We start from the raw sequence: 15210 nt of genomic DNA, 5'->3' as shown, positions 1-15210 counted from the left end.
GACTCCCATCAATCAAGATGTCACCCTAAAGTCACCGAAGGGCTATAACCAGGCCTTTTCAAGCTAAGAGCATGGGAAGGCCTAGGCAGGGTCAGCCTTCCTTGAAGACATGATGAACTAATGTGTCTCAGCACTCACCCCTGTTACAAGGATATGTGACCCTATTCCCCCCCCCCCACCCCCTCCCAATCAGGGAGCCCGTAATCCCAGACCTCATGCAAATGCCTGCTCCCCTCACTGACCCCAACACAAAGGTTATTCCAGGTAACTTCATATTAAGGATAAAATGGCTGCTCCCCTCACTACCCTCATATATGAGTTATGCTGTATAATTTGATAGTAAGTCTGATCCCCACACTGTCTGCAGGACCCCTAATTGCAATTATATCCATGTTATTTAAAGGGGAAAATGAGAGTTGCTAACAAGACACCGGAGCAGTTCCTACTGCCTGCTGTCTCCCCCCCCCCCCCCCCCCCCCCCCCCCCCAACATATTAATAACATTTGGAAAAGATCACAAAGCAGAACGGGAGGAATGTTACGGAAGCTTCAACACACACACACACACACACACATAGGGCAGGGAGAGGGGTTTAGTCAGGAGGGGGCCTGGGTGAAGGGATAATCTTTCTTCACTTCTGGGTGGCAGGTTTGCTTGCTGGTGGCACGTCCACCTGTCCTCTTCCCTCTGACCCCCTCCCAGTCTTGCCGGTTATAAAAACAAGGGAGTTGGTCCTTCTCTGGACTGAATTATAAATGGAGACACGTAGAAAGCCACCAAAAAGGAAATTAAAATACCACATCTACAAACCTTCTAGTAACAAAACTCTACAAAGACAAAATATAGAGAGAATATGTGTGTGTATAAATAAGAAGCGAAATTGCCCAGGATATTTACAGAACAGACACACACACACACACACACACACACTTGCAGACACACACACACACGCACACACACACACACACACACACGTACAAGGGGGACTCGTGAAGGACCCCTCCGCCCCCAGAGGAAGGGGTCTGGAAGATATGGCTGAGATTTGGGAGATTCGGGTCCCTGCTGCAGCTGCGGGATCTGAGTCCAGAGGAATCCTTAGGTGCTGAAGTACACTGAGGAGAGAAGAGGAGAGATACAGAAGGGGTTCCAAACGTGCCCAGGAAAGCTCACGACAGCTACTGAGTTCTGACTCCACCCAAATGCTAACGTTACCTGAAAATACTAACCCACCCCACCCCCCTCACACAACAATCAAGGCATCTGTTGAACTCCTGACCACTCAACTCACCCACTCAGTCCCTATCATCCTGGCTAATTCAATCACAGGCAATATACTCCTGCCTTAGCATTAATCAACCAACTCACCTGTTCAACCACTATCCCACTCATTTAGCCATTAAATATTACATCCATTCACCAGATAACAAACCAGCTCAACTATCTTCCCAAAAACTAAACCTGCCAACTCAACCATAAGTCAACCCCTTCAACCATTGCCCAAGCAGCTCCAACGAAGGAAGCTAACTACATTGGTCACAGCTATTTAATCTAAGCTGAACGAGTTCAGACAGCTAGCAAACCCAAGGCCCAGATTACTAAAGAGCTGTTTCCTATTTTGTGTATGTGGGCAAAATGCTCCATTCATCCAGCCTCATATGATTTAATATGGGATTGTTTAACCTAAAGAGAAGATGAAAAAGATCTATACGAATCCTGGAGAAAGTGGGTTGCCATAAGTTGGAACACTTGGGCCAACCTACAAATTCTCCAGAGATGACACTGGGTGGGAACTTTCAAGATGGGAGCGGTTGATGTGTTGATGACCAGCACTGGGGCTAGTGGTTAGGAGGCGGGGCTAGTGCTGGGCAGACTTCTACAGTCTGTACCCTGAAAATGGCAGATACAAATCAAGGTCAGGTATACATATAAGGCAGCACATATGAGTTTATCTTGTTGGGCAGACTGGATGGACCGTACAGGTCTTTCTCTGCCGTCATCTACTATGTTACTATGATGATGGAACCCAGTGCATTCTAAAAAGCTCCCACCAAATGTCAACCCTAACCTCAATCAGCAGAAAAATCAATAATCAGCTCAGGCCCATAAGCTCCCCCATCCCCTGGCTGCAAAGACCTGCTGCGGACTGAATGGGAGGTTGAGATACTCACCAATAATAATGATAAGAATGATGGCGCATATCACTCCCAGGATGATCATCATCTATTGAGGACAGAGAGAGAGCACAGGGGAGGGGATCAGAGAAAGGGTCCATAATTGGGAGAAAAAGAGAGAGGGGAGTTACAGAGAGGGGCTGTCAGTGAAGGGAGACCAAAGGAGATAACAACATGGGGGTTGTCAGTCTGTGAGACAGTAGGGAGGGGAGAGAGTCAAAGGGAGAGGCCATCGGTAACAGAGGAGTAGGGATGTGAGGCATAAATATTTCCTTTTGTTTAGTTTCCTGTGTTGCTTGCAGGCTTTCTTATTTGTTTAATTTTGTCTATACATTTTCATTTTGTTTTTGATATTCTTTTCCAGGGCACCACTGGACAAGAACAACACTGAAGCAACAGGGAACAAGCCCAGAGATGGGATAGAAATGCTCAAGCCTCCCCTCAGCTGGCTCCTGTAGGCCCAGTCAGGAAACAAGAAAACACAGTTTAGGGATGGCCTGGGTAGAGTAGCTCTCAAGTGGCAGAAAAGCTCCTCTTGAAAGTTGGCTGCCTTCCAACCTGAAGGCCTCAGGTTCAAGGCTGGCTAGTGTTTGATAGATATTAACACTGAGAAAAAATGCTAACATTTTTCCAATACTGGAAATAAACCTGACATTTCAGGGTTTATTCCTGTCGTTTCCAGGTTATAACCAATATAAAATGACAAGGAAAATGGCAATTATATTTCTCATGCTGTTTCAAATGAATGTCCTTCCCTATACAGGAGGAGGGGTTCAGACAGAAGGGCTTTTGGAGGCAAGTAGGGGAAGAGAAGAGCCAGAGAGAGGAGTCATTAGCTTGAGGCACAGGAAAAGAGCGGGATGTCAGAGAGCTGAGGGGAATGGGGAAACAGGGCACAAGATGTGAGAGACATGAAATGATGTAGCACAGGTTGGTAAGAGGTAGGATTTGGTCCATACCTTGAGGTTCTTCCACCAATATTTACGCTTCAGTTTGGCAGCGCTGGTCTCAAACTGAGAGGCTCCAGCCTGCAGGGCATCAGCTCGGTCATCCAGCTCCGACAGCTTCTGATCCCTCTCCAGAACCTTGTCCACGTTCACCCGCATGATGTCCACAACCTGTGAGGAGCAGGAGAGACAGGCAAGCAGACACTCAGAAATACGCACATCATGAGACAAGGTAAGTTCTGGGAAGCAAAACCCCAGCTTTCAACCCCCATAGACATCTTGGACTAGATTCTATATCTCACGCCTAAAATATTGGTGCCGAAAAAAATACACCTAGGCATGTTCTATAAACTGTGCCTAAATTTAGGTGCAGCTTAGAGAATATGCTTAAATCTAAGGGTATCGTATAGAATATGCCCAACACCTGTTTTCTGCGACTATATTTAGTCACGGCCATTTACGCCAATGAAAACCTGTTGCAAATGCCAACGTCTAAATTACACCCGGATCGGGCATATTCTGTAACAATGTGTGTAAATTGTGGGAACAGCCACGACCCGCCCGTGGCCACACCCTTTTTCAGAGCCACGTCTTAGAATTTACACGCATCACTTTTTAGAATACGCTTAAGACATTTGTGCACACAAATTCTAATTAATACCAATTAGCGTCAATAATTGCTTGTTAAGTTCAGTTATCGACACTGATTGGCTAATTAAGTTGCGCATACAACTCAAGTCAAGCTATATAGAATCCGGGAGATTTGGGGCTTCTTGGTTTCTCACCTCATCCACTTGAGCTTGAGTCTGCTGCAGTCTACGATTACTAGTGAGATTTGGGGGTGCTGCAGGGGCTCCATCTCCTCCAGCAGCTGGGGGTCCGGCAGCGGGGGCAGACCTATTGAAAGAAGAAGAACAGAGACTGAATCTGGTCTTAGGGTAGTCATGGTTTATTCCTCCAGTGGAAGGATCCCCAACGTTGGAACTACGTCATTCCAACAAAGACCTTCAACGGGTGTTTATAGAAATGTAGACGAAGAAGGGCAACCTTCGAAAGCTAATCAAGAAATGTATTAAGTTATGTCCAATAAAAAAGGTATCATCTTATTTTCTTTTCCATGTTTTATTTTGTTTGATTTCTATTGATAACCTTTAAGAGTGGACTAACACGGCTACCACACCTCTCTACTAGAAATGTAGACAAAATAGTGCACGTTTAATCTTCCCCATCACCTGTCCACAGCTGCCCAGAGGTCATAAGTACATGTGTTACCAGACTGGGACAGACCGAAGGTCCTTCAGGCCCAGTATCCTATTTCCAGCAGTGACCAATCCAGGTCACAAGTACCTGGCAAAATCCCAAAACAGTACGATACATTTTATGCTGCTTATCCTAGAAATAAGCAGTAGATTTTCCCCAAGTCCATCTTACTAATGGTTTATAGACTTTTAGGAAGCTACCCAAGCCTTTTTTTTAAAACCTAACTAAGCTAACTGCTTGTACTACATTTCCTGGCAATGAATTCCAGAGTTTAATTACACATTGAGTGAAGAAATATTTTCTCCAATTTGTTTCACATTTACTACTTTGTAGCTTCATTGCATGCCCCCTAGTCCTAGTATTTTTGGAAAGAGTAAACAAGCAATTCATGTCTACCTGTTCCACTTGTCATTTTATACACCTCCATCATATCTCCCCTCAGCCGTCATTTCTCCAAGCTGAAGAGTCCTAGCCGTTTTGGCCTTTCTTCATAAGGAAGTTGTCCCATCCGCTATAACGTTTTCGTCACTCTTCTCTGGGCCTTTTCTAATTCCACGATATCTTTTTTGGTTTAGGGGCATTTTGAGTTTGACCGTGATTGCCTGTCCTTCGTTAATCTGTCCGGTCACTTTTGATGGGGGGGTTCTACCATTCCAGGGGCTTATCTCTACCTCGTGTGACAAGATACTTGTATTCCAGGAGAGAGTAAAGAATAGCAGCTACTTTTAGTCACCATCACCACACAATGTCCCTTCTCCCAGGTGAGTCCGAGCTTTTTCTTGATTGTACTCAGGCCCTCGCAGATTGCGCAATGCAGCTTATCTCAGTTATCTGGTCTGACTGCTACAAAGGTTCTGAGCTATATATAGTAGGACAAGAATAGCTGGCATTAGGAGCCCAATTAAGGCAGTATTTTTACTGAGCTATTCTTGTGCATGAAGGTGCTGTCGGCCTGTCCAACACACACACAAACACGTGTCACTATTTATATCTGCGCATCCCATCAATCAGCGAGATTTAGTATTAAAAAAAAAAGCCTCTTAGCTTCCAATTCAACCTAAGATGCCCAGGACTCCAACCAAGACTCGGTGGAGTTATCAGGGAGGTCCTTCATCTCAATCTGTCTTCTCTAAAACTTCCCTGAATCCTGGAACCAATTTGTTTAAGAAGGCCCCTGATCCAAATTAACTTCCTGCGACACAGCAAAATGTGGACCGTACTAGACTTCTATCAACACCCCCTCTTTATATCTTTGTTGTTTTATACTTATGTTTCTCACATGCTTACTACTGTGCTATGTACTTGTATTATTGAACTGGAGCCTACCTCTACGGTACTGTGTAAGCCACATTGAGCCTGCAACTAAGTGGGATAATGTGGGATATAAATGTGTTAAATAAATAAATAAAGTGTCTCTTCCAAAGACTCCCAAGAATAAGCCCTGTGGTTCTCTGCTCCCTCGCTTCCCTTAAGTGCTCTTCGAGCGGGTCTCTGTTCTGTCACTCCCTACAGGTATCGTATCATTTATATTTATTCACACTCGCTATACTGCCCTTGCCAAATATGCATCAAAGTGGTTTATAACTTACTAGACAACCCCCCCCCCCAAAAAAAAAAAAACAAGCAACCCCACCACCACCACCACCACCACCAAGTAAGCCAGGATAGGGATAGCACTAACAGAATAAAAGAATCAACCCTGTTTCCCCGTAGTCCATACTCTCTCTGCTTCCCCGGTCAGGAAACAAACTCTCAAAACAGTGAGTGAGTGCCTGTGGCTTTCCGTGAGTGCAGCCTGTGTGTGTCTTTGCTCTGTATCTCCTTGTGGGTGTAGCCTGTGTGTGTCTCCGCTCTGGTGCAGCTTGTGTGTGTCTGTGCTCTGTGACCCTCTGCAGGTGTTGTGCCTCTGCTCTGTCACTCCTTATGAGTGCAGTCTTTTCTCTGTCATCCTCTGCAGGTGTTGTGTCTCTGCTCTGCCACTCCTTGTAGGTGAAGCCTGTGTGTGTCTCTGCTCTGTAACTCTTTGTGAATACAGCCTGTGTGTGTGTCTGCGGTGTGACCCTCTGAAATAGAGACCTTCATGGGAATGGGGTTTGCGGGAATCCTGCGGAATCTGCGAGAATCCCCTCCAGGGTTGCAGAATTCCCCCGGGGATGGAAGCAATGCTGCGGGCTTCTCGTGGAGATGAAAGCAATTCCTGCGGGGGAAAGAAGCAATTCCTGCAGGGTTCCCATGGAAGTGTAAGCTGCACCTGCGCCAGCCTCTCACCTACCAACTACCAAGTTCTTTGCATGCCGCCTCCTCCTCCTCGCTCTAACAGTGCAGATGCGGAATGTCTTCCATTAATCCTCTCTGGTCCTGAGATGATGCGCAGGCCTCAGCTCTGACACAGGCACGAGCATCAGAGGTCACCTGACCTACTGGCACATGCAAGTGGCAACCTCTCAGCTCACAGTGCCAGCGAGTCAGAGACAAGTCTTACATGTGTGCACCAGAGTGTACTGAACTTCTGTTCCTTTGCTGCGGCTCAAACCCAAAGAGAGACAAAGAGCTGACTGGCATTTCTTTTTTAGGTACCATTAAATTTTTGTGGGGACGGGTTACATTTTTGCAGGGATGGGTAAGATTCCAGCGGGGATGGGTTAGATTTCTGTCCCCATGCAACTCTCTACTCTTTAACTCCTTGTAGGTGCAGCCCAGGGGCGTAGCCAGACTTCGGCAGGAGGGGGGGTCCAGAGCCCGAGGTGAGGGGGCACATTTTAGACATCCCCCCCCAGCGCCGCCGCCACCACCACCAACTTTGACGACCCCCCTCCCGCCAACCACCCTCTCGACCCCCCTCCCACCGCCAACCCTCCCCTGCCGCTGCCGTCGTCGCCAACCTTTGCTGGCGGGGGACCCCAATCCCTGCCAGCTGAGGTCCTCTTCTTCCCGCAAAGGCTTCGTTCTGTTTTTGACGTCCTGATCTGCAAGGCTTCGTTCTGTTTCAGTGAGTCTGACATCCTGCAGGTACAACATGCAGGACGTCAAAAACAGAACGAAGCCTTTGCGGGCAGAAGAGGACCTCGGCTGGCGGGGATTGAGGTCCCCCGCCAGCAAAGAGGTTGCCAGATGGGAAAAATTTTCCCCACCCAAAATCAGCCTTAAACCAGCCCAAAACCCGCCCAATGTCAAACCCCGCCTCCAACGTCATCGACCCCGCCCCCTGATGTCACATCTGATGTCATTTCCCCGCCCCCAATGACACCTCTGGCGTCATAAACCCCGCCCCGATGTCAACCCCGCCCCGGAAAAGCTTCTATTGGACCAAATTGGACCAATAGAAGCCCCGGAAAAGCTTCTATTGGACCAAATTGGACCAATAGAAGCCCCGGAAAAGCTTCTATTGGACCAAATTAGACCAATAGAAGCCCCAAAAAAAGAGCCCACACCCTGCACAGCTGTAGTGAAAAAGAAGCCCAATTTCCCGCAGCCTGCAACCTTCGATAATTTCCCGCATCCTGGCTTAAAAACCAGCCCAATTGGGTGGGAAACCAGCCCACCTGGCAACTCCTGGGTCCAGGGCCAAGTCTACGTGGGCCCAGGCCCCCCTGGCCCCACGTAGCTATGCCACAGGTGCAGCCTGTGTGTGTCTCTGCAACCTGTGTGGGTGCAGTAGCCCACACCTGCTTCAGTTTATCATTTCCATTTCAGGTTCTATTTGAGTACTCCCTGCACATGATGTACAGAGCTATGCAGGGGTCACTGTGCTGCTGGTTCTGTTGTTCTACATGTTACCATTTACAGCCAGAAGCGGTGGCAGGAGCCATACGTACCGCACAAGCCTCACTTCAATATAGATCTAAAAGGTGCACAGCAGTCCTGGGTTCGCCTTTCATCCTCTGGTTTGGGGGATATTAACCTTGCATATGCATGAGTAAGATTTGCATACTCATTGCAAATATCCTAAAAACCTGATTGGCTGTGGAGTCATTACAGCTGGTTTGGGAAGTTTTCCCCTACTCTATTCTGTCTACTCTACCTTAACTATGTATTTCTTTGTTCCGGCATTGGCGTAGCCACAGGTGGGCCTGGGTGGGCCGGGGCCCACCCACTTAGGGTTCAGGCCCACCCAACAGTAGCACACGTTTAGTGGTAGCTGATGGGGATCCCCAGCTCCACCAGCTGAAGACATCCCCCTGATGGTAATGAAAACACTACTCTCCTTGATACTGGCACCTGCGCATGCTCAGTCTTCAGCGCATGCCTATTGCAGACTGCCAAGGTGGAAAGAAGCGTTTTCCCACCAGCTGAGATATTTTTTTTTTGGTGGTGGTGCGGGGGGGGGGGGGGGGAGGGGGAACACTTGGTGCCCACCCACTTTTTGCCTAGGCCCACCCAAAATCTGTTGTCTGACTACACCCCTGTGTTCCGGAACTGGTAATCACCATTTCGGAACTATGTAAGCCCTAGGCTGAGTTTTCATATCACTGGCAAGCAGTGTAGCTTCCTCCATGACAGTAGGCGCTGAACAAGGCGACGCTGGAGCCTTGCAACAAGAATAATCCATTCCAATTAACACTTCAAAACCTAAGCGTGTTCTGCACAGAGGAGCGATGTCTCATATTGACACCAGGCTTTTTATACTTCGCCTCAGCCCCCAGAAAATGAGAACAAAAATTAGCTAAATGAAGGACATTTATAAACAAAGACCCAAACAGGAGGCAGCAGAGCTAAAATATCAGTTCAGCATGTTTGTCTGGGAGAAGCCTTTGAGAAAAATGCAGGTGTCTGCGTGGAACAGGAGCGACACCCAGTGGTCAGCTGAAAATAACAGCTGTATAAATTAACTTTTATAACGGTCAACGCTCAGGTTTGAGCAATCCCTGGAACATCTTGTACACCCAAAGTGCTCTTTTTTTTAATCTGTATCTCACTTACAATTTAAAAAGGCTTTTAAAGAATCATCTCCTAAGGGGTTTCATTTGTATAGTGCTGACATTATAAGTTTCATATCTGTTCCTCTATGCTGTTTAATTATGATGTATCATTTGCTCTGTGTTAACATTTAACCATATTTCTGTTATATAACTGCTCTACTGTGCAGTTTTACTACATTTGTAACAATGTATCATGCTATTCCTGTTATTAGGATTCATTTTGCCTGTCTCCAAGTTGACATCATTGAATGTATTTATCTTTATATTTAAATCTATTTATTAGTTTCACTATTTAAACAAGCATTCTACTTGTGCAGAAATACAACGTTAAATATAAACCAAAAATGGGAAAAAAGGAAATATCATACATTGATATTCATAACATATCATTATATATATATATTCAACGTTTCCTTAGACCACTTGAGAAGAGTTATTTGTGGCTACACGTGGTGGCTTCACATGATTCTTATATTATCTCAGTTGTCTAGTATCTAGAAAAGATTTCAACTGTTCTGGAACAAAAAAGGAATATTTAGTTTCAGCAAAACGGACCAAGCATTTACAGGGATAGGCAAGGAAAAATGTCCCTCCCAGTCTCAGAACTTCTTGTTTCATTTTCAAAAAATCTTTCCTCCTGTCTTGGGTCTGACGAGTAACATCGGGATAAATCCAGATTTTCTCCCCATAAAAAGGGGTCTTTGGCAAAGTATTTATCTTTATATATCATTATTTTACTATTTCTGTGCTATTTACAGTCATAAATAAAAATAAAACAAAACCTAGAAAAGAAAATAAGATGATACCTTTTTTCATTGGACTAACTTAATACATTTTTTGATTAGCTTTCAAAGGTAACCCTTCTCCTTCAGATCAGAAAGATCTGAAGAAGGGTTACCTTCAAAAGCTAATCAAGAAAATGTATTAAGTTAGTCCAATGAAAAAAGGTATCATCTTATTTTCTTTTCTAGGTTTTGTTTTACTTTTTTTCGTTGTACCTTTAAAAGTGGTCTAACACAGCGACCACATCACTATGCTGTTAACAAAATTGTAAGTTGTTTATGTCAAGCTATACCTGCTGTATATTGCAGTCAGCGAGTCTCTTCATAAAGGCAGTTCATATATCCCAATAAATAAATAATTAAAATAAATATTCCAATTATTTTAGACTTTTGGATGCTTTTCTTTCAAAAGAAAATGGTTTTCCAATACTTGATTTGTCTCCCCGATTTTATTTTCTGTATCTTTTTTTAATGTCTTTTCTTCTTCCTTCATCTCTTTCCATTCATCCTATCTCTACCCACCCCTTTCATTTTTGTGCTATTTCAAAAGAGCAGTCAGATAAGGTTGTTTCTTTGCAGACGATACCAAAATCTGCAATAGGATAGAAACCCTGGAAGATCTGGATAACATGAGGAAGGATATAGGCAAGCTCGAAGAATTGTCTAGAATTTGGCAGCTAGATTTAATGCAAAAAATGCAAGGTCATGCATTTGGGCTGCCAAAACTCAAGGGAGAGGTATAGTACAGGGGGGTGAAGAACTTCTCTGCGTGAAAGAGTGGGACCTGGGAATTATCATATCTGGGAATCTTAAGATGGCCAAGCAGAAAGAAAATTTAATGGCAAAAGCTGGAAGAATCTTGGGTGTATAGAGATAGGAATGACCAACAGGGAAACAAGGTGATGGTGCCTCTGTATAAGTCCCCGATGAGACCTCGGTTGAAATGCTGTGTACAGTTTTGGAGGCCACACCTTCAAACAGATATCATTGATCCAGAGGGTGGCTATTTAAATGGTTAGTGGTCTTCATTGTAAGGAATTATGGGACAAACCTAAAGTTCTAAATATGTAAACTTTGAAAAAGAGGCAGAATAAGGAAGATATGATAGAGACCAGGGGAGTAGCCAGACAACAGGTTTTGGGTGGGCCTAGGGAAGAAGTGGGTGGGCACCAATTGTTCCCCCCCCCCCCCCAACCACCACTCAAAAAATATCTCAGCTGGTGGGGAAAACGCTTCTTTCCACCTTGGCAGTGTGCAGCAGGCATGCGCTGAAAACTGAACATTCACAGTCTTCAGCTGACCGAGCTTGGGATCCCACCAGCTACCACTAAACGTGTGCTACTGTTGGGTGGGCATGAGCCCTAAATGGGTGGGCCCCGGCCCACCCAGGCCCACCTGTGGCTACGCCACTGATAGAGACATTTAAATACCTCAACATGTAAATGCACAAGAGTTAGGCTTCTTAAGGAAATTCTGGAACATGGGGTCGTAGGATAAAGGTGAAAGAGGAAATATTTTATTATATAAAGAGTGGTGTATGTGTGGAACAGCCTCCCAAAACTAGTGGAAGAGGCAAAACTGTATACGAATTCAAGAAAGGATGGGACAAGAGCAAGGGGATCTCTGATGGAGAGAAAGGGATTGTAAAGCTTAATAATTGGTATGGATGGGCAGAGGCAGACTGGATAGGCCTTATTATCTGTCATCATTTTCTACTTTTTTATTAGTCACCTAAAGAAATAAAATCCCCCCCCTGCTAGCTCCTCCCTCACTGAGGAGCGGAAACTCTATGCACACCTGCAACGCCTGCATGGAGTCACAGAGCAGAAAGAAGCATGTAGGCAACACCTGTAAGGAGAAACAGAACAGACACCTACACATACACACTTAAACTCACAAGGAACTACAATCACAGTGAGTTACAGAGCAGAGAGAGACAGAAAACATCCTACACTCACAAGGAGTCAGAGGGAGAGAGATAGAGAGACACATACATCATGTTGCACCTGCAAGGAATCACAAAGCGGAGACAAACACAACACACATATACAGGTAACACAGGAAGTCACAGCGCGTGCACACCCACACACACACACACACACACACACACACACACACACACACACATCAGACATGTACAGGCAGCACCTGCAAAAATCATTCTTACACCAGCAATGTTAATTGCTAAATCATTGAATACATCCAAGTGTAAGATACCTTAAATGTCTTTCCTTTCCTTAGTGCACACTGGATATAATAGGATTATAAAGATTTCTCATAAAATGATTTTAACAGGGACAAAACAATCTGAAATTAAATGACATATATTCCCACTGTCCAAATAAAACCCTTGATTGCTCAAATATATTCCCTACACTCCATTCTATCCTGTTATTCCAATTCCAGACACCAATCCTGGGCTTGTCCAGTTCCCAGGATAGCACGCTGGGTTCAAACCAAAATCCAGCCTTAAGGAAATCAGGGACTGGAGCCTCAACCCAGTGTGTTCCTCCCTGCCCCACCGCTGGAGGTGCTGATCTGGTCCCCGCGGATCCGGCTCCAAAATTCCGAGCTGGTCCCACTGCAACTGATATGGTGCTGTCCAAGGTGCTGATCAGCCACCGCCGCCGCTCCCCCCTCCCTTGGTTCGTGCTCCGGAGCCTACCTCAGTCCTGAACCGGTTCCCACAGCTCCTGCCTCTGGTGGTGCCCCGGAATTCTCCGCGGATCCCCGCCCCTTTCCCGGCTGCTGATCTGGCCCCCCCCCCAGCTCCCGCCCTTTCCCCTGGCACTTATCCGATCTCGGGTCCCCTCCTCCCCAAAGTACTGCCTCCCTCTCCGCCGCTGTCCGAGGTGCTGATCTAGGCGGTGGGACCGCTTAGTTCCGGCGCTGTCCGAAGTGCTGAACTGCTGTTTCTCAGGGCTGACCCAGTTCCCACGGTTCCCGTTCCTCGCTGATGTCCCACAGGTTCCGATCCGGTACCCAAGTGGGGGGGGGGGTTTCTTCACCAGTTTTCCCATTTCCCCTTCCACCCCGCGCGACCCAAATCAACAAAATTTATATTCCGCTCTAGGAGAGCTTCACTACCGCATACAGCGTATCACACCCCAACCCTGCGGAAAAAAACAAAGCGCGTATAATCCATATAGAATATGAAGGCAGTCATTGCATACCCGGGATCGGACCAGCAACCTACAGCTATATAGAACATATATAATCCATGCATCCATAGTATCCACGGGTTTAGCCCATCAAGTCTATGGGGATACACAAGGTATAGAAATCCCATATATAATACATACAGAACCACAGATTATATCACCCGTCCCTAGAGATACTGAGCATATATAATGCATAGATAACATGTGTCTACAACATATGATATATAATTAATAAGACATTACTACAATACACAGCTTCTACCCCCCCCCCCCCAACACTGAAATACCCCAGCCCCTGCTCTTCTTTCCCCTCCTTTTACACCGAGCAAAAAAAATCCCAGCATCACCCCCCCCCCCCCCACAAAAAAAAAACCTAACCCCACCCGACCCCCTCCCCCACCAAGGGAGCATACCACAACGTCAACTCCAGTCCCCCCCCCCCAACTCGGGAGCAGAAACTCTAACCCCACCCTTCCCCCAACAACGAAGCAGAGAATTTATTGCCATCCCCAGCCCCCTCCCCCCCCCCCCACTTCACCGCAGCAGAATATTTCTCTGCATCCCCCCCTTCCTTCGGGTGAAACTCACATGCTGAGGTTCGGTCACGCTCCGCCGGGGTTTCGGTTTAGGCTCCGGTTCCCGTTAGAGGGATAGCCGTTTCCGATCCGCTTCTGTCTCTTTTCTCCTTGGCTGCAGATGTTGATCCTTTTCGGAAGCAAAATGTCCGACTGACGTCAGCAGCATCCGGGCACTGTGCAAGAAGAAGGGCGGGGCTCTAAGGCCTGCCGCAGCTCAGCACTTTGGAGAGAGGCGAGAGGGACCTAGCTAGCAGATTTCAGCACTCCTCCCTCTGCATAGGGGAAGGGGGGGGGGGGGGGGATCTGTTAGGGCTTTGCTGGCTCTGGTTTTCCACAAAGCAGCATGCACCTCCTCTCCTGCACCTGGACGGAAGGGGAAGGCAGCTACAGTTATCACATATCCATAGACAACCATCACAGGCAGAACCAGATTTAAGATTTTGCTTTCATGTAGGTAAGACCAGCCAGCAGATTGCAGAGAGCAGGGAAGGGATATGAGAAAATCCAAGGACTGGAGAGGCAGATGAGGAACAGAGGAAGGCCATAGCGCCAGGAAGGGAGGGGGAGGTCATCTGTATGAAGCAGCACATGCACCTGGCCTCAAAGTAAGCTCAGCAGGTTCCTCCTTGGCCTGTGTCCTTGGTGCTCCAAATGCAGGCCAGAGAAGTTAGCCCTGATCATGGGGTCAGGGAAGAATCAGGGCCAACTGTCCACATTCAGGTCTCATGTTCCTTCAGACCAGCAATGGTCAGGGAGAAGGGTCCAACACACTTCAGCCATCTTATCTAAGTCATCAAGAATTCATGTTCCTGGAACTTTCCTTCCTGAATACCTACTCCATTCTGTCTACTCTACCTTAACTATGTATTTCTTTTTTCCCGGAACTGGTAATCACCATTTCGGAACTATGTAAGCCACATTGAGCCTGCAGATTGGTGGGTAAATGTGGGATACAAATGTTGTAAATAAATAAATGGTCCTCTGGCAACCCTAGGTCCTAAGATTCCCTGTAATATATCTACTTATACAAGTATAGGCCTCCGTTCAGTCCTAGAGTTGAGCAGGCTATACATTTCTGTAAATAAATGTATATCTAGGGGGAAGGATCCTACTCCCAATGGGGGAGCATCAACCAAAGTCCTACTTGTGTGGAGACCGGAGGGCTCAGGAGACAATTCGTCACAAAGCACAGGCAACATTTTCAGAAAGAAAGGAGCTTCTACATCAAGATCTCCCCAGTCCCTCTCCACTCTTGTCTCCCCCTACGTTCCCCCTCGAGTACTCCGTTCTGTAGATAAATCTCTCTTATCCGTCCCTTTCTCCTCTACTGCTAATTCAAGACTCCGTTCCTTTTATCTCACTGCACCTCACACCTGGAATGGTCTTCCTGAG

The 15210-nt window shown here is 46.5% G+C and overlaps 1 protein-coding gene across 1 annotated transcript; it reads right to left on the bottom strand.

Annotated features, from left to right (window-relative positions):
• Nucleotides 1-525: 525 nt before the first annotated feature.
• On the bottom strand, nt 526-13950 carry VAMP2 (vesicle associated membrane protein 2). Its single transcript, XM_030187648.1, has 5 exons — nt 13829-13950; nt 3904-4015; nt 3131-3289; nt 2169-2220; nt 526-1112 (listed from the first exon to the last, which is right to left on the bottom strand). Coding segments are annotated over exons 1-5 (342 nt in total). The 5' UTR covers nt 13831-13950; the 3' UTR covers nt 526-1095.
• Between the last annotated feature and the right edge of the window lie 1260 nt (nt 13951-15210).

Source organism: Microcaecilia unicolor, chromosome 14 (assembly GCF_901765095.1).
Source record: "Microcaecilia unicolor chromosome 14, aMicUni1.1, whole genome shotgun sequence".
Lineage (NCBI taxonomy): Eukaryota > Metazoa > Chordata > Amphibia > Gymnophiona > Siphonopidae > Microcaecilia > Microcaecilia unicolor.
This window is presented reverse-complemented; position numbering and strand designations above follow the sequence as displayed.

Excerpts from the sequence above, each read along its gene's own strand:
- VAMP2 (XM_030187648.1), bottom strand. Across the intron at positions 3,290-3,903 it reads CTCAAGCTCAAGTGGATGAG|GTTGTGGACATCATGCGGGT; the intron begins GTGAGAAACCAA and ends TGCTCCTCACAG. Across the intron at positions 2,221-3,130 it reads ATTGGTGGAAGAACCTCAAG|ATGATGATCATCCTGGGAGT; the intron begins GTATGGACCAAA and ends TGTCCTCAATAG.